The 25,672-nt window shown below is 40.4% G+C and overlaps 1 protein-coding gene and 1 long non-coding RNA gene across 8 annotated transcripts in view; one reads left to right on the forward strand and one right to left on the reverse strand.

The window, feature by feature from the left end:
• On the reverse strand, positions 1-21,104 carry LOC130417108 (uncharacterized). The gene is made up of 3 exons (XR_008906147.1): positions 20,842-21,104; positions 7,571-11,025; positions 1-1,707 (listed from the first exon to the last, which is right to left on the reverse strand). It is a non-coding gene; the product is annotated as an uncharacterized LOC130417108 (long non-coding RNA).
• LOC130417107 (alanine--glyoxylate aminotransferase-like) overlaps positions 12,552-25,672 on the forward strand; it is a 21,198-nt gene continuing 8,077 nt past the window's right edge. The window contains exons 1-11 of one of the 7 annotated variants that reach the window (XM_056742409.1): positions 12,552-12,836; positions 13,459-13,610; positions 13,741-13,855; positions 17,021-17,167; positions 17,426-17,471; positions 17,557-17,650; positions 17,852-18,038; positions 18,216-18,354; positions 19,075-19,247; positions 19,326-19,358; positions 19,463-19,498. In XM_056742409.1, the coding sequence (XP_056598387.1) occupies positions 12,690-12,836; positions 13,459-13,610; positions 13,741-13,855; positions 17,021-17,167; positions 17,426-17,471; positions 17,557-17,650; positions 17,852-18,038; positions 18,216-18,354; positions 19,075-19,247; positions 19,326-19,358; positions 19,463-19,498 (1,269 nt within the window). In that variant the 5' untranslated portion in view covers positions 12,552-12,689. Of the gene's footprint in view, positions 12,837-12,862; positions 12,887-13,458; positions 13,611-13,740; positions 13,856-14,494; positions 17,168-17,425; positions 17,472-17,556; positions 17,651-17,851; positions 18,039-18,215; positions 18,355-19,074; positions 19,248-19,325; positions 19,359-19,462; positions 19,499-25,672 lie in introns of those variants that run through there. The other 6 variants (XM_056742412.1, XM_056742406.1, XM_056742407.1 and 3 more) reach the window with 6 other exon arrangements.

Genomic DNA, 25,672 nt, shown 5'->3' on the forward strand with positions numbered 1-25,672 from the left:
AATCAGATTAAACTAGGCTAAAACATCCAATCCTTTAAAATGAAGAACTTTCCAAAAACGGAAACCCTAGCAAATCTATCTCAGTAGCTCAATGTGTTTTTTAAACATTTAAAACCCCATTTGCAGCGTTTCACAAGACACATTGTCTGCATAAGTTGCCTATTTTCCTGCACGCAATTGACATTTTTAGTTTATTTGTACGTTTCTTAGAACTACAAATCTAGATTTTTTACACTTAAAAGATATTCTTTAATGCAACTACATTTTAACAATCATGTGTATTGCACAATCCAGCACACAAACTGTTAGATCTGTCTGGAAAAACATAAAAAGCATATAACACATACAGGAAAATACGGTGATAATTAAAAAACTTGCAGAGTGGCCTTCTCTTGCTATTATTTTTAATACATTCAGTTGGTTTCTGTCAGAAAGGGAAAAAGAGAACCGTTAAAAAAAACATTTAACCATTTGTTTAACGCTTACAAATGCCCGTAAAACAATGAGAAATGTAAACACTATCTGTTTATGCTTCTTTGCTATCAAATGTACAACATGAAATAATGGCGATGAAGAGGGTTGAAATAAAAAAGAAACTACTACAGTCTCAGTCTGATGCAGTCTCAAGAGTTACGCTGTGAAAAGTGAATGTAGGGGTGTTTGAGTCCCCCAAAAATTCTTTGACCTATTACCATAAACACATCCTTAGCTACTACTCTATTAACAGAAGCTACATTTAAAACCCACTGTTGTGACTCAGTCTTTACTCAACAAGATGTGAAGAAGTTATTGGACTATTCTATTCTAGGAGTGCTAAACAATTGTATTATAACCCATGGTTAGACTCTGCAGACCCAAATGTACTGTGAGGGTCTGTTGGGAACGTTTGGCCGAATTGTCTGTCAGAGAGATCTTCAACTTCCACCTCCGGCAGAGCTTCGACCAGATCCCGAGGGAGTCTGGAGATTTTGAGTCCGAGTGGACCATGTTCTCCACCTCAATTGTCAACGCGGCCACTCGGAGCTGTGGCCGTAAGGTCTCCGGTGCCTGTCAGGCGGCAATCCCCGAACCCGGTGGTGGACACCAGAAGTAAGGGATGCCGTCAAGCTGAAGAAGGAGTCCTATCGGGCCTGGCTGGCTTGTGGGACTCCAGAGGCAGCTGACAGGTACAAACAGGCCAAGCGGATGGCAGCCCGGATGGTTTGGGAGGCAAAAACTTGGGCCTGGGAGGAGTTCGGTGAGGCCATGGAGAAGGACTATCGGTCGGCCTCGAAGAGATTCTGGCAAACCCTTCGGTGCCTCAGGAGGGGTAAGCAGTGCCCTACCAACGCTGTTTACAGTGTTGAACACAAAATTATGAACAGAACCGGCGACAAAGGGCAGCCCTGCCGGAGTCCATCATGCACCGGAAACAAGTCTGACTTACTGCCGGCAATGCGAACCAAGCTCCTGCTCCGGTCGTACAGGGACCGGATAGTCCTTAGCATAGGGTCCCGAATTCCATACTCCCGGAGCAGCCTCCACAAGATGCCGCGTGGGACCCCAGGAAGTGTCTAGGGAGAGGGAAGTCTGGGCATCCCTGCTTAGACTGACTGCTGCTCCCGCGACCCGGCCCTGGATAAGCGGTAGAAAATGGATGGATGGATGGCCCCATGGTTAGAACTTTAGGGGATAGCACCATCCTTCTTGTAGATCTTAAAATATCATCTGAAACAATTATAAAATAAAACAGTGTAGAACTATGACAATTGAAGATGAAGATAATGACTAGTTTTTTTGTGTTATTTCTGGTTTATAAAGTTTAAACCTAAACCAGATGTAGTACATGTTCGATTTTGTTTATGCCAAAGTTATTAAAAAGAATCACTTACACAAACATTAAAGATTTTCTGTCACACCAGATCGTAGAAACACAGACATCTCCAGAAAATCAGTCAGGATGGAAACCCAAACCTTTTTTTTGGTTCATTGTCTTTAGACTATACCATTGGTTAGAAGTGCACCCCTCCTCCACATATGCTCCACCACCATCACCCTCAACACTGGTGTACCACAGGGCTGTGTACTGAGCCCCTCTCTCTACTCCCTTTTCACACTCGACTGCAGGCCTGTGAACGGACCTAACTCCTTCATCAAGTTTGCAGATGATACAACAGTTATTGGTCTCATTAGCAACAACGATGAGACTGCTTACAGGGAGGAGGTCCGGCACCTGGCCACATGGTGCCGCATTTTGGACCAGTTAGAGTTTTTGTAATTAACCTGCAGGGCAACCCCAACACTGCATTACAGTTATCTAGTCTTGATGTCATGAATGCATGAATTCATTTCTCTGCATCTGACAGTGACAGCATATGACGTAGTTTAGATATATTCTTAAAATGGAAAAATGCAATTTTACAGGTGTTGGTGACATGGTGTTGGTGTTGGCGACATGGCTCTCAAATGACAGAGTACTATCGAATACAACGTTAAGATTCTTAGCTGACGACAAGTGTTTTATGGAGCATCTGTCAATAGTTAAGCAGTATTCTTGGTTGTTACGTATGGTGGTTTTCGGACCAGTAAGTAACACTTCTGTTATGTCCGAGTTCAGTTTGTAAAAAATTGTTACTCATCCAGTTTTTTAAATCAACTATGCATTCCTTTATTTGATGGAACTGCTGGGTTTCATGAGGCTTCGAGGCAATATAAAGTTGAGTATCATCAGCATAACAGTGAAAGCTAATTCCGTGTCGCTTTATTATATCTCCTAGAGGTAGCATATAAAATGCGAAGAGCAGAGGCCCTAAGACTGAGCCTGTGGTACACCATACTAGACTTGCGATTTGCGGGACACCTCATTGTTTATTGCTACAAATTGAAAACGGTCGAATAAATAAGACTTAAACCATTTCAATGCCCTTAAGTTAATTCCAATGTAATTTTCGAGTCTTTGTAGGAGTATGCTGTGGTAAATTAAGTCAAATGCAGCACTAAGGTCTAGCAGCACCAATAACGAAATACAGCCACGGTCAGACGCTAAAAGCAGATCATTTGTAACTCTGATCAAAGCAGTCTATGTACTGTGACATGCTCGAAATCCAGACTGGAATTCTTCATTAATGTCATTCCTTTGGAGGAAGGAGCATAATTGAGTTGAAACTACTTTTTCCAAAACTTTAGATATAAAAGGTAAATTCGAGCCACCTTAAATGCTTTAGGCACATGTCCTAATGTCAGAGATGAGTTAATAATACTTAGAAGAGGATCTTCTAAGTATTATTAGAAGATCCTTAGAAGGACAAAAAGACAAAAGTAGGTTTTGTCTGTGTGAAGACGCTGCAGGCAGTAGTGTTGCGCAAATTTGTGTTCTTAAGTTAACGTCAGCCGATTTCCTGTGTGCAGGGATAAGAGAGCAATGAACACAGTTCAGGGAACACGTCAATCGGAACACGGTTCATTCATTGAGCTCTCGTCCAATGAGCTAGAGATTTAAATCAGGTGTGTTAAACAAGAGAGATACAAAAAACATGCAGAGCGGGGGGGGCGCGAGAACCAGGGTTGAGAACCGCTGATTTAGATGATCTAATGATTTTAGAGAGTTCATGGTGATCTACTGTTGAAAATAATTGCAATTTCCCCTTAGGGGTGCTGTAGTTAGTTTGTGAAGCGGGTTTAACTTCTGGTTATATTGTTATAATTTTTTCTCTAATATCTTGTATTTTACTTGTGAAGCAGTTCATAAATTCATCAACATTATGCTGATAATCAGAATCTGAAGTCGCCACTGTGTTAAATAAAAACCTAGGGTTGTGATGGTTTTCTTCTATTAGGGATGAAAAGTAGGCGGATCTATATGTTTTTATGGTATTTTTGAGTACTATCCTTCCATGCTATAGGAAATACCTCTAAATTACTTTTCTTAAAGTTCCGCTCCATTTTCCGGGACACTTTTTTATAGCCTGAGTGTGTTCAATATACCACGGTGTTGGGCTGCCATTTTTAATCTTCTTTAAACGCAGAGGAGCAACTGTGTCTAATGTTTCCGAGAAGGTAGAGTTAAAATTTTCAATAGTAATGTGAAGATCGTCAACGTTTTTACTCATGCTAGACATTTGATACAATTCAGGCAGATTGTCGAGAAACGCATCTTTGGTAGTTGAAGTAATCGTTCTACCATATTTGTAACAAGGAGTATCCATTATATACATGGATGTTAAAGTCACCAACGACAAGGACTCTATCTGCGGCCAGTAATAGTTCTGATAAGAACCCACCAAATTCTTTAATAAAATCTGTGTGGTGCCCTGGAGGCCTATATGCAATAGCTAGAATAATTTTTTTAAATGTTTTGTCCTTAGTGCTAGGTGTTGATAAGTGAAGTACCATGAATTCAAAAGAATTGTATTTAAAATTAGACTTCTGAGAGGTGATGAAATAATTATTGTGAAGTGCAGCGACACCTCCCCCTTTTAGACGAGGCTCATGTTTATGGTAATTATCTTGGGGAACGGATTCATTTAGAGTAATATAATCATCTGGCTTTAGCCATGTTTCTGTCAAACAGGGCATGTCTATTTTATGATCGGTTATCATATCGTTAACAAAAAGTGCTTTATTTGAGAGAGATCTAATATTAAGCAATCCGAGCCGTAACAGTTGATTATCTTCATTTTGTTCATGTTTGATTTGTTTAACGTTTATTAAATTACTTTCAAGATGTTTACGCATTATCTTATGTTTGCTAATCTGGGGGACAGACACAGTCTCTGTTGTATGTTGTTTGTGAGAAGGGATTATTACATGTTGTATATTTTGTTTATTCTGTAACGTGAGACGGCAAGCAGACAGTTAGTTAAGCCATTCTGTCTCCTTCCTGACCTGGGCCCCAGGTAGTCAGCCTTTAGCATTATTAAGACTGTGTGCCAAATTTCTAAAGAGGAGGGAAACCCCATCCCAGGAGGGATGGAGACCATCTCGCTTCAACAGGTCAGGTCTGCCCTCAAAACTCTTCCAGTTATTTATAAAATCTATATTATTCTGCAGGCACCACTCAGACAACCAGCCATTTAGTGATGATAATCTGCTATAAATCTCATCACCACGGTGAGCAGTGAGGGGGGCCAGAGAATATTACAGTGTCTGACATCGTGCTTGCAAGCTCACATGCCTCTTTAATATTATCTTTAGTGATCTCCGATTCACGGAGTCTAACATCATTTGTGCCGACGTGAATAACAGTCTTAATGAATTTACGATTAGCCTTAGCGAGCACATTTAAATTTGACTTGATGTCAGGCGCTCTGGCTCCCAGTAAACATTTGACTGTGGTGGCTGGTGCCTCTATGTTAACATTCCGGACAATAGAATCACTGATCACTAGGGCACTTTCAGCAGGTTTCTCAGTCGTTGCATCACTGAGCGGGGCAAACCTGTTCGAGACTTTAATCGGAAAGGTTGAGTGATGTTTTGTCTTGCGACCATGCCGTCTCATGGTCAAAAAGATTCCCAGCTGCAGGGGATTTTCATCCGGAACCGAGCTGTGTGCGCTAACATTGTTCGCATCCAAAGTGTTTTCTACGGTCCTAACAATCTTACTATCCTCAATTAAAGATTGGATGCAAGACTCTATTTCTAAGATCTTCTCCGTCAGCCTAACTACCAGAGATGGGAACAAGTCACATATGGCCAAGTCCAAGCAAGTCTCAAGTCTTAACTATCAAGTCTCGAGTCAAGTCTCGAGTCACAGTTTAGACAAATCAAGCAAGTCAAGTCAAGTCCTGATAAGTTTCAAGTCAAGTCAAGTCGCAGTACTAAAATAAACAGAGGTTAATTTTTTAGATACATGTTTATTTTTGCACAGAAAAGATGAACTTATATACATACATTATGTATCTTATTCACATTGCTATATATGAATTATATGCATATCTGTGCAACATTAATATCTGAAAATAAAAGTGTTGCTTACACAAAAGAAATCCAGTCTGAAATGTATAATAAAATCTAATTCAATTTAATTGCAACGTCTACACAGAAATGGAAATACTTGTATCTGAGAGAATGCATTTATACAGGCTATGAAGCTTATAAACTAAGAATTGTGATTGAAAACTTGACTATTGTATGTTTTAAGTATATGATGCTGTAATACTTGTGCTGTCCATTAATGTGAACAGTAGGCCTATAGGGAATTTGCATCTATTGATGGGAATCCCGGATCATTTTATTGACTTCGGTATTGAATCTTGTTTATCAAAATGAACGAATCTTTTTCATTTCGGTAGAATATAAATAAAATGTATGTTAATATAGCCCAGTGATGAAGTTATGATGCTTAATCGTCATCTCTGCGGTGGACACGCAGTATGCACGTTTCATACGTAATATATAATCTGAGAATATTTGTTTTCTATTTGAACTGGTTTCATTATTTTACAGCACAAAACGTTTTGCTGTTATTGTGAGTATACAATTTTTTTAGACATTTAACAGATTCGAACTATGAAATTATTCTCGTCAGTATGACCGAAAAGTTTTTAAAGAGTTTTTTTAAGTTCAAGTGATCTCACCGGCGCGTCCATGTTAGCCAGTCATGCAGTATATAAGAGAGCTGCTATTCAGTTTCCACACGCAGTCAACACAAACACTTGAACATGCGCACATTTAATATAGACATTCGCCTACATGTAATACAGAGAAGCCCTTCTTTATTTTAAGATGATTTTAATGTTTTAAGAACATAACAATTCGGGCTACGCCATTATAGCCAGATTCCCCAATTCATCACCTTATGAGATGAGATGTAGGCCTACCAGTGATGATCGATTATCACTTTTCTAATGATAAAAAACAACCAAAGCAAAATTATGACAAACAGAAACGATTAATTCATTATATTAGTAATCGTTTTATTACACTGACTATAAAGAAATTACTTTGTAACCTTTCCTTGTGGTTCTTATAATGTCGGATGAAATTCGACGTTGTGGTTGTCGCGTCAGAAATCCTCGCGTTGCATGCTCTGCATCTGGCAAATAATTTTTTATTTTCACGGTCCAGTTCAAAGTCCTTATAGCCAAACGTGACTGTGGAGCTCGACTGTTGTCCGCCATTGTAACGGCCACAACTGTTTCAAGCCGCCAGGCGCATGCGCAGTTTCCTCTCTATCGTAACTGCTCTACAGTAATTGGCTTTTCACCTTGTTTGGCGCGGTTTGAGTTGAGCAGCTTTAAAGGCACAGGCGCTATAGTGCTGCCGAGTCACAATAATTATTTTAGGTAATTTCATTACTTTACAAAGTTCAAGTCATTGTCGAGTCTTCCATTTAAAATCAAGTCAAGTCTGAAGTCACCTGCTCTCAAGTCAAAGTCAAGTCAAGTCATTTTCTTACTTCAATCAAGCAAGTCGCAAGTCCTGAAAATTGTGACTCGAGTCAGACTCGAGTCAAGTCATGTGACTCGAGTCCCCCACCTCTGCTAACTACTTCCCTGCATTTATCGCATGTTAAACCCTCACAGAGAAGGCTTAGCTAAACATATGACATGAGGTGCAAGTAACAACAATAGGAATAGAAGCCATGACTCACCGGGTATGAAGTGCAATCCTAACTTTCCAAGGCTGCTTGATGAGTCTTAGTATATCTGCTTAAAAAGAGAAACAGTAAGAACACAAGACAAATAGGGGGAGATGATATTCCACAGTGTAAACAGAAGGCAAGCTAACATGCTAATACTATGCTAGCGGCATTACGTTTCATTTAATAAAGTTTAAGAATATAAAGTTATAAATAATTCGGCAACGGCAGTGATAGGTAACTATAGTAAAATACACTAATATTAAGACCAAGAACAAATGTGAGGTGAAACAAGTGTCAGAGGATACAAACTAGCCGCCGGCAGCGATGCAATCAGGAACCGGAAACCAAACTGGGAGAGTGCAGGAAACAGAATCGTGGCTTCACCCTGGAATTCCCGATGCACCTGTGGAGTTAAACGGCTTCATACTACACCTCCACAACCGGAACCAACAATCACTGAAACAATGAGGTGGGGGACTTTGTATTTATATTAGTGAAAAATGGGCTACTAATACCAAGACTATAGACAGTCACTGCTCTCCGGATTGAGAATATTTGAGAGTTGTCAACGGCTGTTTTGATCATGGGAGTATACATAGCCCCGGATTCTAAAGTTGAATTGGCCTTTAACCTCCTATACAGTGCAGTTAACACTGAACTTAATAAACATAATAGCGGGGGATTTTAATCACCTGGACTTGAAAAAGTTGTTAAAAAATTCTATCAACACGTGAATTGTCCCACACGTGGAAAAACCCACCTGATAAAGTATACACAAACATTAAGCATGGTTATAGAGCTATATCATTACAACTTCTGTGTCAGTCGGGTTATATCTCCCTGTTCATGTTACCAACCTACATACCTATCAGGAAAAGAAACCCCCCCACCTCAAAAACTGTCAAAATATGGCCTGCTGGTGCCTCCTCACAGCTGCAAGACTACTTTGATAACACAGACTGGAGTCACCAAGATCTGGAAGATTACACTAAATGTGTACACTACTACATTAAGTACTTGGGATGCTCTGATCCACCTTTTTTGCTTCCGATTCCGATACCTGAGATTCATAACAATTACTCGATAAACTGTGTGCATTGCTGTGCAAGACATCAGGCTCGACTTAACATTAATTTCCTAACCCCGTAAAACAAAATAACAAACAAATTATTCAAAAATGTACTGAGTTGTTTATTAAACCAGCAATGGTGCAACAAATGAATAATAAAACAAAATGTTCACTATCTTAAACTTGACTGTGGCGAGCAAAGCACGAAACAACACAGGGTAAAAACCCCCCGGAGTGCAGTTTATTAAGTGTGCAGTTGGGGGAAAATGTGCAAAATAGTCCCTCTGGGGTTTCCGTGTGCAGTCATGTGTTTTGTAATGAAGTAATGTTGTGTCAGTTCCTCTGCGAGTCCTCTTGCACTGTTACCTGCTCAAAAGACAGAAAGAGACAGTGTATATTCATGGGGTTAGCATGTGGAGTGGAAGTCTGTCATCTCATTCCTCTCTCCCGCCTTTATAGGGCCCGGGAACGAGCTGCAGGTGCTGACGACCGGCAGCTGTGAGTGGTTAGTTGCGTGTTACCCTGGCAACGCTGATTAGGACCTGGGCGCTGCGCCACATTGACATTCAAAATTAAATTGCAAATTAAGCAGCTGAATAGAACAATACCTTCACTAGCTTGATAAACGGGGATAAATAAATGGAAACAAATAAAATTATGCAAGCGGAGAGTGTTTTAAATGCCCAACAATGTGTCTCCCACCTGCAAAGTTATCACTCGCACTGCGTTGTGAGAGAAGTCCCACCGGATCTATCCTAACTCGGAGCACTCTACCCTGGCAAGGGCAAGTGCCCCGAGCTGGGAACCGGCTCGAGCCCAGAGCACACCCCCCCAGGGCATTATAAAGTGGGACAACAGCCGGTGTATGCATAACCCCCCCAAAACGCGGCGTATGCGTTACGCAGGTGGTGACCTGCGTTCTGGAAAAGACGAGAGGATGAGGGCTTCTCGGGAGATGTCATTGTGAGAAGACGGGAAGCTGGTGTAGGGTCCCTTAAATGAGGTGGGATATTGTTTCCTGTAATCGTGTTGGTTGCTGAGCGGCTGAGTGCAGTGAATTCAGAGGTTATTATGATGGGGATTTCTGATCCCGTTGGAGCAGGCAGGACTTTGTGGGTGTCCCCGGTGGTAACAATGGAGGCAATGGAAAAAAGTTGCGTCCCCTGTAGAAAAGGGCGTGATGGAAGCACTGACCCTTGCTTGGGTGAATGCTGAAGCGATGCTGGCTTCAGCTGTGAAGTCTTATTCGGCAAAGTGCGAGATGGGAGCACTGTCATCTGCGGAGGTGGTCGCTAAGGTGATGTTGGCTTCTATGCTTGAGATGAAAGCACTGGCCTCTGCGGCGATGTTGGCTTCTAAGCTTGAGATGAAAGCACTGGCCTCTCCGGAGGCAATTGCTGCGGCGATGCTGACTTCTACGCTAGAGATGGAAGCGTGGGCCTCTGTGGAGGCGGTAGTGCCACACTTGCTTCTTGCTTCACACTTGCAGAGGCGGTCTGGAGTGACAGGTCTTGAGATAAAAGCCCTGGTGATTGTTGAGGCGTTTGCTGCGGCGCTGAAATCTCCTAATGAGGAGTTGACTGCTGAGGTAGTGGAGGTTCGAACCCATGCGGGGGAATGAGGTGTTTTTAGATGATTCAGGAAATTAGGGTTAGATGGGCTGCGATCTGACCAGATGCAGCTCTTGAAATCTTCCGATGACCAGCGGCTGAGTGCTTGGATTTGAAACTGAGAGAGGTCTTTTTGAGCAGCTGTGGTTGCTGCGCCTATGCGGAAGGAGTTACCGGAAAAGTGGTCTGCTTGGATGCCGGATTGGAGCAGGATGGCTTTGAAGTGCTTTTGGAACCAGAAGTGTATGGCCGGTTAGAGTTGTCGATGAAGAGGGGACTTGATGCGGCTTTGGTCTGGGGTTTCCTGAAGTGAAGGTAGGCTAGGGAGGTTTGGTAAGGTTGAATCGGTGACTGGGGGTTGAAAATATAGACAGAAGGGTCTATTCTGGTTTGGTCTTGCTTTGCCTGATCGAGTATGACATTGTCTCTGGATCGATTACTGATAGGTCGGATATGGTTGGATGGACTAGGGGGTTAAAGGTGGATGTGGTGGAGATTTTTGAGGATCTTAGAAAACAAAAAATGGCTAGGTTGAACATGGCGTCGAGTTTGCGGGCGACATGCCTGGAGTGGTATCCTTTGCTGAGGGTAGAGATGCATGGCGTCTCGACGGGCGGACTGGGTTCTCTTGATGCCTTTGATAATCATAGATGTTTGTGAGCTGGCTATGGCTGTTGATGGAGAGTTGAATAAAGCAAATGAGAACTGCGGTCGGGCCTTTGGAAGAGGGAGAAGGGAGTGAATAGCGGCCGCTGGATCGGAGGGAGGGAGGATATGCTGTAGGCCTGCAGGAGGGAAGGGAAGATTGGAATGAGTTGATTTGTTGCAGAAGTAATGAGCAAAAATAGCATTTTAAAATATCTTAAGGGCTAGCTAGACGGAAGGGTTGAATGCTGCGCTCGCGTCTTTTGGAGCGCCTCTCACCCTGAGGCAGGACGAGTGTTTTGAGCGTTGGTGTACTTTAGCATGATATGGCAATTTCTGTTATCAAAAGTGCATCTCGAGACACTAGCGCTGAGAAAGAGATACGGCTGTGACATATGATTCTGGTGTTCTGCCACCGGACACTATTGCTGAGAAATGCTTTAAGAGAGTCTGCTTTAACTTGTATATAATACAAACAGGTATTTAATAAAAAAAAACACAGAAAACACAGGAACACAATTGTATGTATTACTATTAGAAAACCGGACAACGATGGGGCAAACAGAATGATTATAAATAGTCCACTGGTGATGAGGCTGATGACTGGCAGGTATTGGAATTTTTACTGACAAGACACAAGTGACTTGGCAAAATGGCAGAGTGACACAGACTGTGAAATGGTTCCCACCATAGATATATATATATAGTTCCCATAGTGATATATATGGTATGATCGAGAACCAAAATAATTGTAAATACGGCTCACAATGGATATAAATTAACTTGAGATCTATTTTGCAATGTCAAATGTTTAACTCGTATAGTTATATAACAATGTTTTATTTTTAGAACTGTATATTACACATCTAATTTTACACGAGTATGTACATGTATAATCAGTGATATGCACAAAGGTAAGAGGAGCAGAAAAGTATTAGTGGTGGTGTTTTTTTCCTTTTTTAAAAGTAAAAGAGTTAGATCAGATAAGAAATTTATTGCATTTTAAAAGTCATAAATTCAGTATTGAGCAGAATCAAGTTTAGCCTTTTGGTTCAGCCCTACACTACACTCCCATTTCTTATGTGGCCCCTTGGGATTAATTGCACACCCCTGAATTAGAGGAATATATGACAAATATGTCAAGAATAAAATATTATGTATACTGTAAATTATATAATAATGTGTCTTATCACAGTGTGCAAATGTTTTGCTTTTTTTTCATTATGAAAGTGTTTATAAAACAGGAAAGAAGGAATTGCATGTACATACATTACAGTAGTTGTCAAATTTGAGTTTGGAATAAATAAAAATATATGTAATTTAAAGTGGGAAATATGTATGCCACCCTTAACAATGATTCAAAAACTTGATGTGACCTCGGGGTAAAAAGTTTGCCCACCCCTGGTTTAAGGCAATGGTTCCCTTAAAGAACATACGTCAACAAAATTGCAGTGAAGCTGGATGTGAATGAAAAAGTATAAAAGAGGCAATAATAAAGGTTTTGGGTCACACCCAGTTGGGTGAAGGCTGGCAGCTCATTTCACAAGGAAAAGTGACCTTGTCTTTAATGGTGTAACCATGGGGGCAAATTATTGTACTGAAGGCCAGTTATTCCTTTTATTTACAGTCTAGTATGTTTAACATGTAAGAAACAAGAGAGGTAGAAAATAGTGTATCTCCCTAATGAAACGGTTGCATAAAGGCCAGTGGTTGAATGTACCTTGACCCCAGATTTACATGTGCTAATATAGTCAGTAAAACACGCAAGCTGGGATAGACAGCATAAGATACTGCAGGTGCAGAAATGGAGCCTGGATCAGTTGTCAGTGCTCTGCGGAGCCAGAGGGTGTTGTATGGAAAGGAAATTCAACCGGCATTTATCATTATTAAAGAAGGAAAGATTCATAGCATACTTCCTGATTCAGCAGCTTCAATGAACACAGCTGGAGAGGTGAGAGAAACTTTGAAAATGAGACATAGACCTCCTGCTGGAGACAACAGGTACTGCATAATGTGGGAAGAAACCAGACATAAGGAATGTTCTTTCGATTAATAAAACTTTAATATAAAAAAAGTTATGTAAAAATGTTGTTCTAAAAAGGTTTATTTACAGGTTCATTGTAACAATTTACCCTTACATGGTGTGACAACATGCCCTGTCATTATTTATATATAAAAAAACATTATTGCCTTTTGGGGCAATAACAGTTGAAATGTTCAAAAGACGATTCACTGAGATATATGTTAATGAAGAAGGTAAATTTATGGACACTGACTGAGTGTAACCTCTACAGTAGCTCTGATCTTCCCTATATTCAAATGAAATTCAGAATATTTATGAAATATATATGAAATAAGCTACAGTCACGTGTTAGTCCTTATTACAAATTATTGTGAATATGATACTAACGATTTTTGAATGGAAATAAAGTTGTTTTTTGGTAATACCTTGGGATATGCAATATTTTGAGTCATGTTATATTTTCAGGTTAACCTTTACTGATTTTTCTTTTTTTTAATATTCCAAAATGTTATCATTCATGCACTGACAGAACAGTATCTGGTATTAACAGGTATTGGATATGGGTAACAGTCTGGTTATGCCAGGTTTAGTGGACTGTCATGTTCATGTTAATGAGCCTGGTCGGACCAGCTGGGAAGGTTTCTGGACCGCCACACAAGCAGCAGCTGCTGGGGGGGTGACCACTATTGTAGATATGCCTCTGTAAGTAAACTTAATATATTTTATAGCTGATATCTTGTCTGTGCTTATAAGAAACATTTAGTTTAATCTGAAACCATTTTGGTTGGATTCATATAAAACTGACATATTTATTATATTCCACTTTACTTAGAAACAGCATCCCACCAACTACAACTGTTGAAAATTTTCAAGAAAAGCTTTATGCAGCTACTGGAAAATGTTTTGTAGACACAGCATTCTGGGGAGGGGTCATCCCTGGCAACCAGGTAATGCAACAAACTGTACACGGTTTCACCAGCAACAACATAAACAAACTTTACTTAGCATGCACGCTTTTTTGTCCCGAACTTAACATCCGGAAGTCACCTGCAAAGTATAAAGCCCTGCAGATTGTCTGAAAACAAGGAAAATAAATAACAAATAAACTACACAAGCTTGCAAGTTACAATTAGTACATTTAAGTCAGAAATTGTTAAGTTTTAAAAGATATATAGATTATCATGTTTCACACCACAAATGAAACGAACCAGCCCCCATGTCTCTACGATGTTCTGATAAAGAAATATAGGTCTGGCCAAACAGTTGCTAAACAAAACTGTTTGGTTGCTTTGGCCGTGGCTTAGCAGATGCCAATAGATGATGCTTCGAGCCACGAGTGAAACGAAGCAACACCCATGTCTCTACGATGTTCTGACAAAGAGTGTGGCGAGTCACTGATCTCTCAATCAGCGTCGCCATGGGGACGGAGACAATCACCATACACATCTGCCGGTCGTCGCCACATGAATCGCATTACAAAAGGGAATAAAAGCAGGAGGCAAAGAGAGAATGGGGAGCAACGACTCCCGACAGGACATTGAGAACTAACCTTACCTTGTTGTGTTTTGTTTCTCTATCCTTTCAAGAATATAGCGAACGCTATGGAGACCACATCCTGCCATAGGGAGGTTATATGTGTATTACCAAATGGTCTCACAAGTGGGGAGATCTCATGGGAATAGTAGTGCTGACCCAACCAGGGGTGCACAAAAGCGGTCGGATCCACCAAGGGGATGTCACAGCTTCACCAACAGGGGAACCAAGAGTGAGGAAATGTCAGACGGGATGAACCAAGTGGGGAGTCGCTACGCGTGGAGCACTAGCTCAGATATAGGTTTTCACCTCGTGAGAGAAAAAGTGCTCAGTGATGGATGGGATGCTTGTACTTCGCTCGGTGGGGGAAGTAGGGATGCTGATATAGCTCACTGATTGTCTGATGAAGGAGAGAAGGTGCTTCAAAGGGTATACACCCATCCTGCCCCCGGTCTTTCCATGTTGGTAGTGCGAGGGCAGACACCGGCAGACACCGGCTCTACACAAAGGTTGTAGAATCTTGCTAAAGTGTTGGTTATAGCCGAACTCGCACCTCTGCAAATGTCTGCCAGAGCGGCCCCCTGAGCCAGTGCCCAGGAGGAGGCTACACCTCGGATGGAGTGAGCTCTCACTGCCATTGGCAACAAGTGTGTGATATGCCGCGACATACACCTTGAGGGTGGAAGGATTTCCTTGTCCCGTCCAGGAGCCAGACGTGGAGGTCCAGAGATTTGGTCTTGGGTGCTAAACCATGAGCTTCCCCTGAGAAAATAGGTCCTTTATTAGGGGAATCGGCCAGGGAGGAGTCGTCGTCATTAGCGTCAGATCTGAGAAGTTTTGTTGGACCAGTAGGGCGAAACTAATTTGTTTCTCCTCTTCCCTGACCTTGCACAGGACCTGTGCAAGGAGGCTCACTGGGGGGGAAGGCGTACTTCCACTTGTCCTGTCGTCAGCTGTGCACATCGGATGGGGGCCTCGGTCAGGGAGCACCAAAGCAGGGAATGGACGGTGTCCAGGGAGGCGAACAGGTCCACCTGTGCTTGCCTGAACTGCTCCCAAATGAGCTGGGGCAAGCCGACCTGTGGTATGTCAACATATCCCTTAGCTGCCCCGGTGTCGAGGTAAGTTAGGGCGGAGGTGCTCGTTTAACGTGAAGGGGGCGTTCCTGGTCTTGTTGAGCTCCTGATGGACCTTCACAAAAAAGGGCATGGGGGCGAAAAGAGGCTTGGTAACGCGCTCCGTATCCAGGTACCAGGAGTACAGCCGCTCGCGGCAGCCAGGGATCCAGCCTGGTCATGCCTCGAAGCCTCGTCATGCTCTTGCATGGGTGCACTATGGGTCATTCGACTGCCGCCCTTCGGAGATGGGTTTGGTGTGCGTATCGGGACACGTATGGTCTGAAGGTTCTTCACTACAGAGAATCACATCACACCAGAGAATCTCAGAAATGTAGTCATTTGGCAGACGCTTTTATTCAAAGCGACTTACAGTGCACTTATTACAGGGACAATTGATGTGGAAAATGTTGATCTTCAAGCTCAAAAAAATTGCTCAGACAAGGAAGGTCCAGGTGTCAAAGTTTCAACTTTATTTGTACAAGTCAAACAAAGTGAGATGTTCCAAGTCCCCAAAACATCTGAAAACTTGGTGTTTTCCAGCCTCTAGTTATAGTGAAACTTTTCAAAGGTGTTGCCTCTCAAAACCAATCAGGTAATTACCCGTTATCTCTTATTTTTTATTATCCTAACTGTCCTTGTCTGCCACCATTATTTTTAGGCAACAAGGTTTCATGTCTAATGGAAAATAAGTTGTGCCATAATTTATTTGAGTCTAGCTTTTCAAAAATGAGCTGTGCTATAATTTATTTGGGTCTGGCCTTCACACCATCCCTGGATTTTGTATTGCTGAAAATGATTAAAATAGTTTATAAAATCAAGAGTCATGCATAAATGTATTGATTATATCATTCAAACAATCTTATCGTTCTAATACTCATCTCTAAGTTAATGTGATTTCTGATCTACTAACACGTCTATGTTACAAACATTCCTATGAATACTTCTTCATAACCGGGGTAAATAAAAAGCCCCATAGTATACAGAATATGATCAGATTATACACAATACAATCCCCCTGGAGCAACATGGAGTAAGTGTCTTGCTCAAGGACACACTGGTGGTGGCTGCTGGGATCGAACCAGCAACCTTTGATTTACCAGTTCAGTGGTTTAACCCACTAGACCACCATCTCCATACACAGGCTCATGACACACGCTCTCAGGAACATTTATGTAATAGATCTTTGCCGCTTTAACCTCTAATATCTTTATGTAGCGCCAAATGCGCTTTATTTTAAACCTTTCCACTCCACTTAGTTTATTGTATAGATGTCGTATGTGATATCTTTTGTTTTATAAATCTTCAAACCTATTTTTGTTGAACAATTTACATCAAAATTAGTTTTTCCTTTTTTTTACTATAGTATATCAAATATACAAATACTCTTCAGAATATCAATTAGCCATAAACATTGCCTAGCCATAAATATTGCCTACCCATCTCCCTGTTTCTCCTGTTAAGATGGAGCTGAAGCCTATGCTCCAGGCTGGCGTGGCTGGGTTTAAGTGCTTCCTGATTCACAGTGGAGTAGAAGAATTTCCTCATGTAAGTGATGCAGATCTGCATGCAACTATGAAGCAGCTCCAGGGCACAGACAGCGTTCTCCTGGTGAGCAATCACACGCTTTCCCATTTAATAATTTCAAGAACTATTGCTACAACAGACAGGTTCAGGTACTGTATAAACAAAGGTATATAGGCATTAATGCAAAATATGAGCAAAGAAAGGGCTCCAAATATATTGTTTGGAATTACAGTATGTGAATGTAGTAGATTAAGTGTTTCAGTTGCTGATGGAAAATCAATTAATAATGCTGTTGCCCCAGTAGTCTACGTATTATATCTACTGAAATTATTATCATCTTAGTTTCATGCAGAGCGAGAAGTCCAACATCTAGTCCCCGAGAAAGGAGGTCTGATCCTGTTCGGTAAAAGCCAATTAACTCTCTTTCACACTACCTTAATCATTAAGATTTATCTATTCATCTATAAAATCAGATCCATGTAAATACTCCACATTTCTGAGGTCCAGACCTGACATTATGGAATTTGAGGCCATCCACACAGTCACTCAACTCTGCCTTCAGTATCAGTATGTTACTAAAACTGTTACTAAAATTATCTCACAGCCAAAAACATGAATACCCAGATGCTCTCAAATGTTATATAGTTAAACCCACATAACTCATGAGGCATCTACTTATTTTTAATTAGGCTTCTGTGGTGTTTTAGCCAATCATAAGATTACAAAGGTAAAACGTCAACTGAAACACTGTTTTTAATTCTCCATTAGAGTACGATGCCACATTGTGCATCTGTCATCAGCACAACCTCTGGAGCTCATTAGGGCAGCTAGACAGGCAGGAGCTCCCCTAACTGTAGAGACCACACATCACTACCTCAATCTGTCTGCTGAGAACATCCCAGTAGGGGCCACACATTTCAAGTGCTGCCCCCCCATACGCAATGCAGTCAACCAGGTATCAGCAAAAATGCATTTTAACCAATGAATTTCAGCCAGGTTGACAGCAAAATTGAGCAACTCAAGTATGGTGTCCAGCTTGGCTAATATTTGCACTACAACTTATTTTATGATTCCTTATTGTATTGCTAGTCACTTATAACCTGTCAATACATTTTTTGAATGGTTTTGTCAGGAGCTCTTGTGGTCCGCATTAAAATCTGGTGACATAGACATGGTTGTGTCCGATCACTCACCCTGCACGCCTGACCTAAAGTGTTTGGACAGTGGGGATTTCACAAAGGCATGGGGAGGCATCTCTTCTCTGCAATTTGGTAGGCTGTGTTTCGAATATCAATACATTAGTACTCTTATTGATTGTAAGAATGCATGTGTGTCTTATCGTGACCAAAGTCCCGTAGGAGATACACTGTGGTCCACTAACTGTTTACTAATCAGATTAATGATTTACTCTAAAGAAACATACACCTCAGGGATCAAGTCACAGACCCGACTGTGATCTAACTTAACATAGAGAAACAGTTCATGTTTATATTATATGTTTGCATAAATTGGTCTAGGTCACAACAAGAGATACACACAGACTGCTTAATTATAAATAGGGCGAATCAGTTCATATAATTTCAATGACTTTACTGAACATACTTTGTAAACAAAACTAAGTGGAGAAAGTAGTAAGCTAATGACCTCTCTAGTTGGGAGTCTAGAGTGCACTAACCTTGAAGACAATTAAAGAGAAAAGATCGGATCGGTTTTGGTCAGAGCACCTGTGCTTCATGTTTTTTTTTACAATTAAGCAAGATGCATTTGTCGGATAAAATGACTGAGATAAGAGGAGCGATGTGGTGCCACAAAAACTGCTTGTACATTTGTTTTAAACACAAAGACCAAGAGCTTGGCAAAGAATCCTGACCTGTTGTTTTGTTAATTGCCGGTCTGGACAACATGTTAAACCTTTTCCAGGGTTATCAGTAAATTTTAAAGTCAAAGTCCAGCATTACTATAATTTCTAGTTATCCCACTGTTTTCAACAGGTTTATCTTTGTTCTGGACATCAGCTGCTAAAAGAGGTTTTTCACTTAATGACGCAGTAAGACTCTTGTGCAAAGAGCCTGCCAAGCTCTGTCTACTTGACAACAAAAAAGGGAGCCTCATTCCGGGGCATGATGCAGACTTCGTAATTTGGGATCCAGAAAAAGAGTTTACAGTAAGAAGGATTTTATCCACCTCATACATCAACAGTTTTTTTTAAGCTTTTTGAAATGTGTACCATTTAATATCCCAGGTTACAGAAGAACACATTTATCACAAAAACCAAGTAAGTCAAACAAAACTAAAGTTATTTGGCTCAGTGTGTACTCACTGATGTTGGCGTTGGTGAGTAAAAATAACAGTGATTTTTTTACGTTTCTCTTTTTCTAGCTGACTCCATACATTGGTCTTTCTCTTCTTGGGGAGGTAAAGAGCACTATAGTCCGGGGGAGGGTGGTTTACAGTCATGGCTCTTTTAGTTCCCAGCCTTTGGGGAAGCATTTGCTTATCCAACACAAGACGCATGACTTTCTGTGAGCAAACAAAGCATATTACTACTAATATATCTCTAGCTATCACTATCAGGTAGAGTTACAGTATTGATATGCCTGTAATGTGCAATCTTTGCATTATATCCTTTATCATTTAATTCATTAAGCAATTCATGTGCAAAATCTTATCTTATAATTGTAGTATTAAAACATGTTTTCATTGTTAATGAAGAGCCAAAGGCCATTATTTCTTTATATTGCATTTATAAATATGTATGAAAAGGTTTAGGACCAGTTATATCGTCTTTATAACATTCAAGATCTGCTAAGAAATATGCAATGCATTAATAAATAATGCTAAAACATACGGTACAGTATTTTGAATGAGAGTCATACATCTCTAATCATATGTGCTTTCAGAAAGTATAAATAAAACTTGGTAACATCACTGTCAAGATAAGCAAGCAACTAATAATTAACCCAGTTTGGTGCATATTAAAACAGTTTACATTCTTTTGCTAAATGTAAATAAAATGTACTGTGGAATATTAATGAATTAATTAATGAAAAAGGTATTAAAGTCCCCTTGTTGTGAAAATCAAGTTTTTAATGTTGTTTATATGTCCATGTGCTGTTTTTAATATCCTTTGCAAATGTATGATTATGAAACGGTCAGTTCTGGTTCTTGATTCAAAATGGTTGAGCCATGTTCTAAGTCATTCACCTCAATATTTGGCATAAACCTGAGCACTGCCATCTTTGAGCTGTTTGTCAAAAGACTTCTGGTGAGCCGCTACAGCTAGTAGTCACTGTAGTAGTGGTAGTCATATGAGTCAGTCATTTGCAGTTTGACTGGCTAGTTACATTAATTTTATTACGGAACCCTAAAGGTGTACAAGCTTAACGTCTGCAGTTGCCATAATTGCGGTTGCCATAATAGATGGTACATACGTCAAAAAATTACTCAAAACATATGCTTTTACCATGATCCTCACACCAAAGCTGAATAAGGATGTGGTGCACCTTATGATCTGCATCCATTATTTTAATCTACTTGTTGTCCTTCTCCTGGAAAATGTATCTACTTGACAACAATAACTGATAAACATGGTTCAGAGGAAGGGAATTAGGGGACAGTCACACTAAATGTAGAAATCGTCAGATTATATATAAAACATATTTAGCACACCTTAATAAACAGTATCTAAGTAGTGATTAAAATTTAGCTGTTAACATTTTCCTGTGTATTTAAAAGTTAAAAACTTAAAGCAAACTTACCTTCCAGAGGATCGCAGCTGCATGACTACAGGACTTTTAGCCAAAGCGACTTACTGTACAGCTAGGAGAGCATTCAACTTTTTGTCAACACTTTAAACAGAACTGATAGTTAACTGATAGTTTATTTATGCATCTATGAGGATTAAAGCTGAACTAGAATGAATTACATGAGACATTTTTTGATAGACAAAAAACATAGACAGTTATTGGTTAGCCAGATACGTGTGATACTTTTTTTTCCAAGTTGTAATGAATGCTGCTGCTCTGGTTGAGATGACAGTTCATTCTACCACAGAATGAGTTATGAGGTTTTGCAAGCAAAGGCCTGTGATACAAGAGCAATCAGCCGTGTCGATTCAGCCATTGCTTGTTGTAAGAATTCATTAGAATTCATACTTGTATTAAATGTGTCTCATGTACAGCTGCTTTGTAACAATGAAAATTGTAAAAAGCGCTATATAAATAAAGTTGAGTTGAGTTGAGTTGAGTAAGAACCCAGGCAGAGTGAATATCTTCTCCACTCGGATTCGCATCTGCTTTTAAAAACAAATTTCTTACCTATTTCATGTAGAAACACTCCGTCTATGCAGGAACTGGTTCTTTTATAATTTCACAACAAAGACCAGCCAACTCTGAGAGAAAATACAAAATCATTGAATATATACTGTATTCATATGATATATGGTCAATTCCGTTAAAATATCAACCTTACCATGGACAAATTACGTTTTTATCAGCGTCAAATACCCATGTGAGATCTCTCTTCAAAATTGTAAAGCATTTGTCGTATTTTTAGTGCATGATTTTTTCACCTATAATCAATGGTACAAGATCAGGGCAGGGACATATTAGCATATTGATTAATCCCCTTAAACTAAATGTATCACTGGGGTAGAGTTATATTCAATTCATTTTAAGGCATGAAGGAAAAAACTTTTGCATACGTGAAACTGGATCACAAAACCAGTCTTTATTAGCACCGGAATTTTTTTTGTAAAAGCCAAAAATACATTTTTAATTTTTTTTATGTCACAAATCAGTAAAGATCATGTTCCATGAAGATATTTTTTTAATTTCCTATACTGTAAGCCAAAAAAAGTTTATTTTTGTTAGTGGATGACCTGTGACCATCCTGATTATGTTGTGAATTTTCTTTGAGTGTTCTGAAGAATTATTCTTGAGTCTCGAGTTTTGATACAAAAACACTTTATTAATGGAGTAGGATTGCAATGTCACTCTCTTCTCCGTTTTTGGAGAAGCCCTTATATAGTGTGCTTAACACGCACATACACACACGTCCTCTGAGCCCCCAATATAATGTAAAACAGATGTATTTTCCTCCCCCAGCCTACATAGGGTCCTCTGTGTCAACTAGCATTCGGCCCCCCAGATAAGAAACTCTTAAAATGACTTTATAATTGTAAGCAATTGTATACATTATTCTTCTATATTTTAGCCAAAAATATCTTCTTCAATTAACAACTCCAAAGGCAATTTTCTCAACATTTAGATTTTTTGCACCCTCAGATTCCATAGTTTTAAACAATTGTATCTTTGCCAGATATTGTCCTATCCTAACAACCATAAATCAATAGAAAGCTTGTTTATTCAGCTTTTGGGTCACAGATGCTTAACATGCAAACATTTTAATGCTTAAATATGTGTTTTATGTGATAAAATTATCGAATGCAGTTGGACTTTAACAACATTTCATAAATATAAAAAACTCTTTGTCTTGAGCTGTCCTAATCTATATTAATAGGAGACTTGAAATAAAACTATATCCCTGCAAAAACATTTTTCTCTGAAAAAGTCAACAAGGCACTATTTTTAATATAAGTCTTTTTTAATAAACAGGAGCTCTCTAGACTCTAGACTTAAGCTAGTTGTATCAAGATTCAGAGATTGATGATTGACCAACAGGTGAAAGGTTTTCCCACAGTTTATATGAGTTAACCATTGCTTCAGTCTCTCAGTGTACTGGCAGCATTATGTCCACTCTATCCATTCATCCACCAGCATGTCTGTTACAACCCTTCCCTATCACCCAACGTCTCATGCTCGGACCAGGACCATCCAATGTACCTGCTCGGATCTCAGCAGCTGGAGCGCAGCCTATATTAGGCCATCTTCATCCAGAAACCATTGAGGTACTTAATTGATAATTTAAGAGTAGATGAAACAATGTAGTAAATTAGGTTTTAATGGTTAGATAGGTGGGTTTGAATATATTAGAATGTATTGTTTGGAAAAAAATGCAATCATTTAGTAAAATTATTGTAGTTTGCAAGATAGCAGTAATATGTGCTTATATCATAAATGCATATAAAGTGTACAAAAGGAAAAAGCATAGTACCCTACTAATGCCCTGCTTTAAAAAGCTGTGGTACCTTTAGCTACGTAAATAAGATGAAATCCTGTTATTCCAACTTATCTAACCTTAAACCCATTAAACTTTTACACATCTGGAGTATATCATATTATTTTATATAATTTCTACTATTTGTAATACTCAAACCATCAATACCAAATACCAATATTTAATTTCCATTTCTTTGGTAGTACTCGTGTACGCAGGATACAGTTATCTGTGCCTGTATTCATTAAAAATCTTAGTGCATAGAGTGACTCCTAATGACAAAACTCTAAGGAAAATCTTAGAAAAATGGACAGTTGCCCTGAAAATTACAGAAAAGATCAAAGTAAAGAAAAATGTAATACATAAAGCATCTTAACCCTTAAAAGAGCTCTTAAGATCTAAAGTTGTAGAGAGGATGACTTTTAAGAGGCTTAAGAGTTTCAGAGAAAATGGACAAAATGCAAAGAGTTAGAAGAAATGTGTTGCGCCAATGCATGACAGTTATAAGTGATAAGACACAACACATTAGATTGTGCAGAGATCATGTTTATGACCGATCTTAATAGAGACACGCTAATATCTCGACACAGCACAGAAATGCCATAGCGCCACAAATGATAATCACTAGATTAACATAACAGGCAACTGGACAAAATGCAAGTATGCAGAAGAGATGATTTGGATTTGTCCCAACTCCTGTAAGTAAAGTGATCAAAGGAAGAATTACTGTGCTTTCAGAACCTTTTTGTGTTGCTGTTCATTTCCTAACAAATTAGTTTAGGATGACATTAACAGCATGGTAAATAAAAATAAAGAATATATATACAAAAACTGTTTATATAATATGCATAGGTCCGAGTTTTTAATGGGTTTGTCAGGTAGGCATCCTCTGTGTTTAGGAGAAACTCCCTCTGTCATGCATAAGGCATGGGAAATGTCCTATTGGGCAATTGAACTGTGCTGAAATTGTGGGATTATAACACCTAGTCGTATTGAGCGAATATATATATATATATACAGTATATGCAGTATATACACTCACCTAAAGGATTATTAGGAAACCCATACTAATACTGTGTTTGACCCACTTTCGCCTTCAGAACTGCCTTGATTCTACATGGCATTGATTCAACAAGGTGCTGAAAGCATTCTTTAGAAATGTTGGCCCATATTGATAGGATAGCATCTTGCAGTTGATGGAGATTTGTGGGATGCACGAAGCTCCTGTTCCACCACTTCCCAAATATGTTCTATTGGGTTAGGGTTCTGGTGACTGTTGGGGCCATTTTAGTACAGTGAACTCATTGTCATGTTCAAGATACCAATTTGAAATGATTCGAGCTTTGTGACATGGTGCATTATCCTGCTGGAAGTATCCATCAAATGATGGGTACATGGTGGTCATAAAGGGATGGACATGGTCAGAAACAATGCTCAGGTAGGCCATGGCATTTAAACGATGCCCAATTTGCGTCTAAAGTGTGCCAAGAAAACATCCCCCACATCATTACACCACCACCATACTTGCGTTAATGAGAAATTGAACAGGTGTTCCTAATAATCCTTTAGGTGAGTGTATACTGTTGCGGGGTGGAAGAATAAACAACATGGATTCATATGATAAGAAGTCCGCGGAGGGTGAGCTCGTGAGTGCGGTGATTCATTCTCCCAGTGGTGCGAGGTGTGGTGTCCGTGTCCGTCCATGGGATGCTCGTCGTGGGGGTGTTCGGTCACACACTGCTGTCTGGGGAAGAGAGAGAGTGTCATCATGTCTTCCGTCAAAAGGCTTCTCACCTTCCTCTGACGCTCAGGTGGCTTATGAGCTCGCCCGCTGATCGTCTGCAGCTGTGACCGATCGACCTCTGGCTGGGGGAGGGGTCCTTGGAGACGTCTTTTGGCAGGTAGGGCAGGCTTGACAGAAGCGCCGGACCTCTGCATCCAACCCTGGCCAATGGAAGCGGTTGCTGATGCGCTGGATGGTGTTGTTGATGCCCAGGTGACCGGTCATTGGATGGGAATGGGCGAGCTCCAGCACAGTCTCTGTCTTCGACCGGGGTACCACCAATAATGGTTTTACCTCGGCTGGGCGACACAGTACAGCAGGTCATTTCTGACCTTGAAGTGCGGGAGAGGGTGAGGACCAGGGTGCGTCTTCTTCCCATCGACCGTCCTTACTTGGTACCAGCAGTGTTTCAGGCGGTCGTCCTCACGCTGTTACCTGGCAAACGAGTTCCCCGTTACCTGTTGAAACACATCTGAGAAAGGGTTACCAGGGGTCTCACCTTCTCTCCCTCTGTCCGTCGTCATCAGGGAGGGGTGATGTCCGTTTCCCTGATCGGTCCTCCGGTTGCGGCGACCCCTCTTCCGGCTGGCAGACTGCACGGCGGCGGTCAGGAGCCGGTAGAACCCGGGTCAGTTCCTTCCCAATAGTACCGGCTAGTGGTCCTCGACCACTCCGACCTCCACTGGCCA

The sequence above is a fragment of the Triplophysa dalaica genome, unplaced genomic scaffold (genome assembly GCF_015846415.1).
Source record: "Triplophysa dalaica isolate WHDGS20190420 unplaced genomic scaffold, ASM1584641v1 Contig15, whole genome shotgun sequence".
Classification (NCBI taxonomy): Eukaryota; Metazoa; Chordata; class Actinopteri; order Cypriniformes; family Nemacheilidae; genus Triplophysa; species Triplophysa dalaica.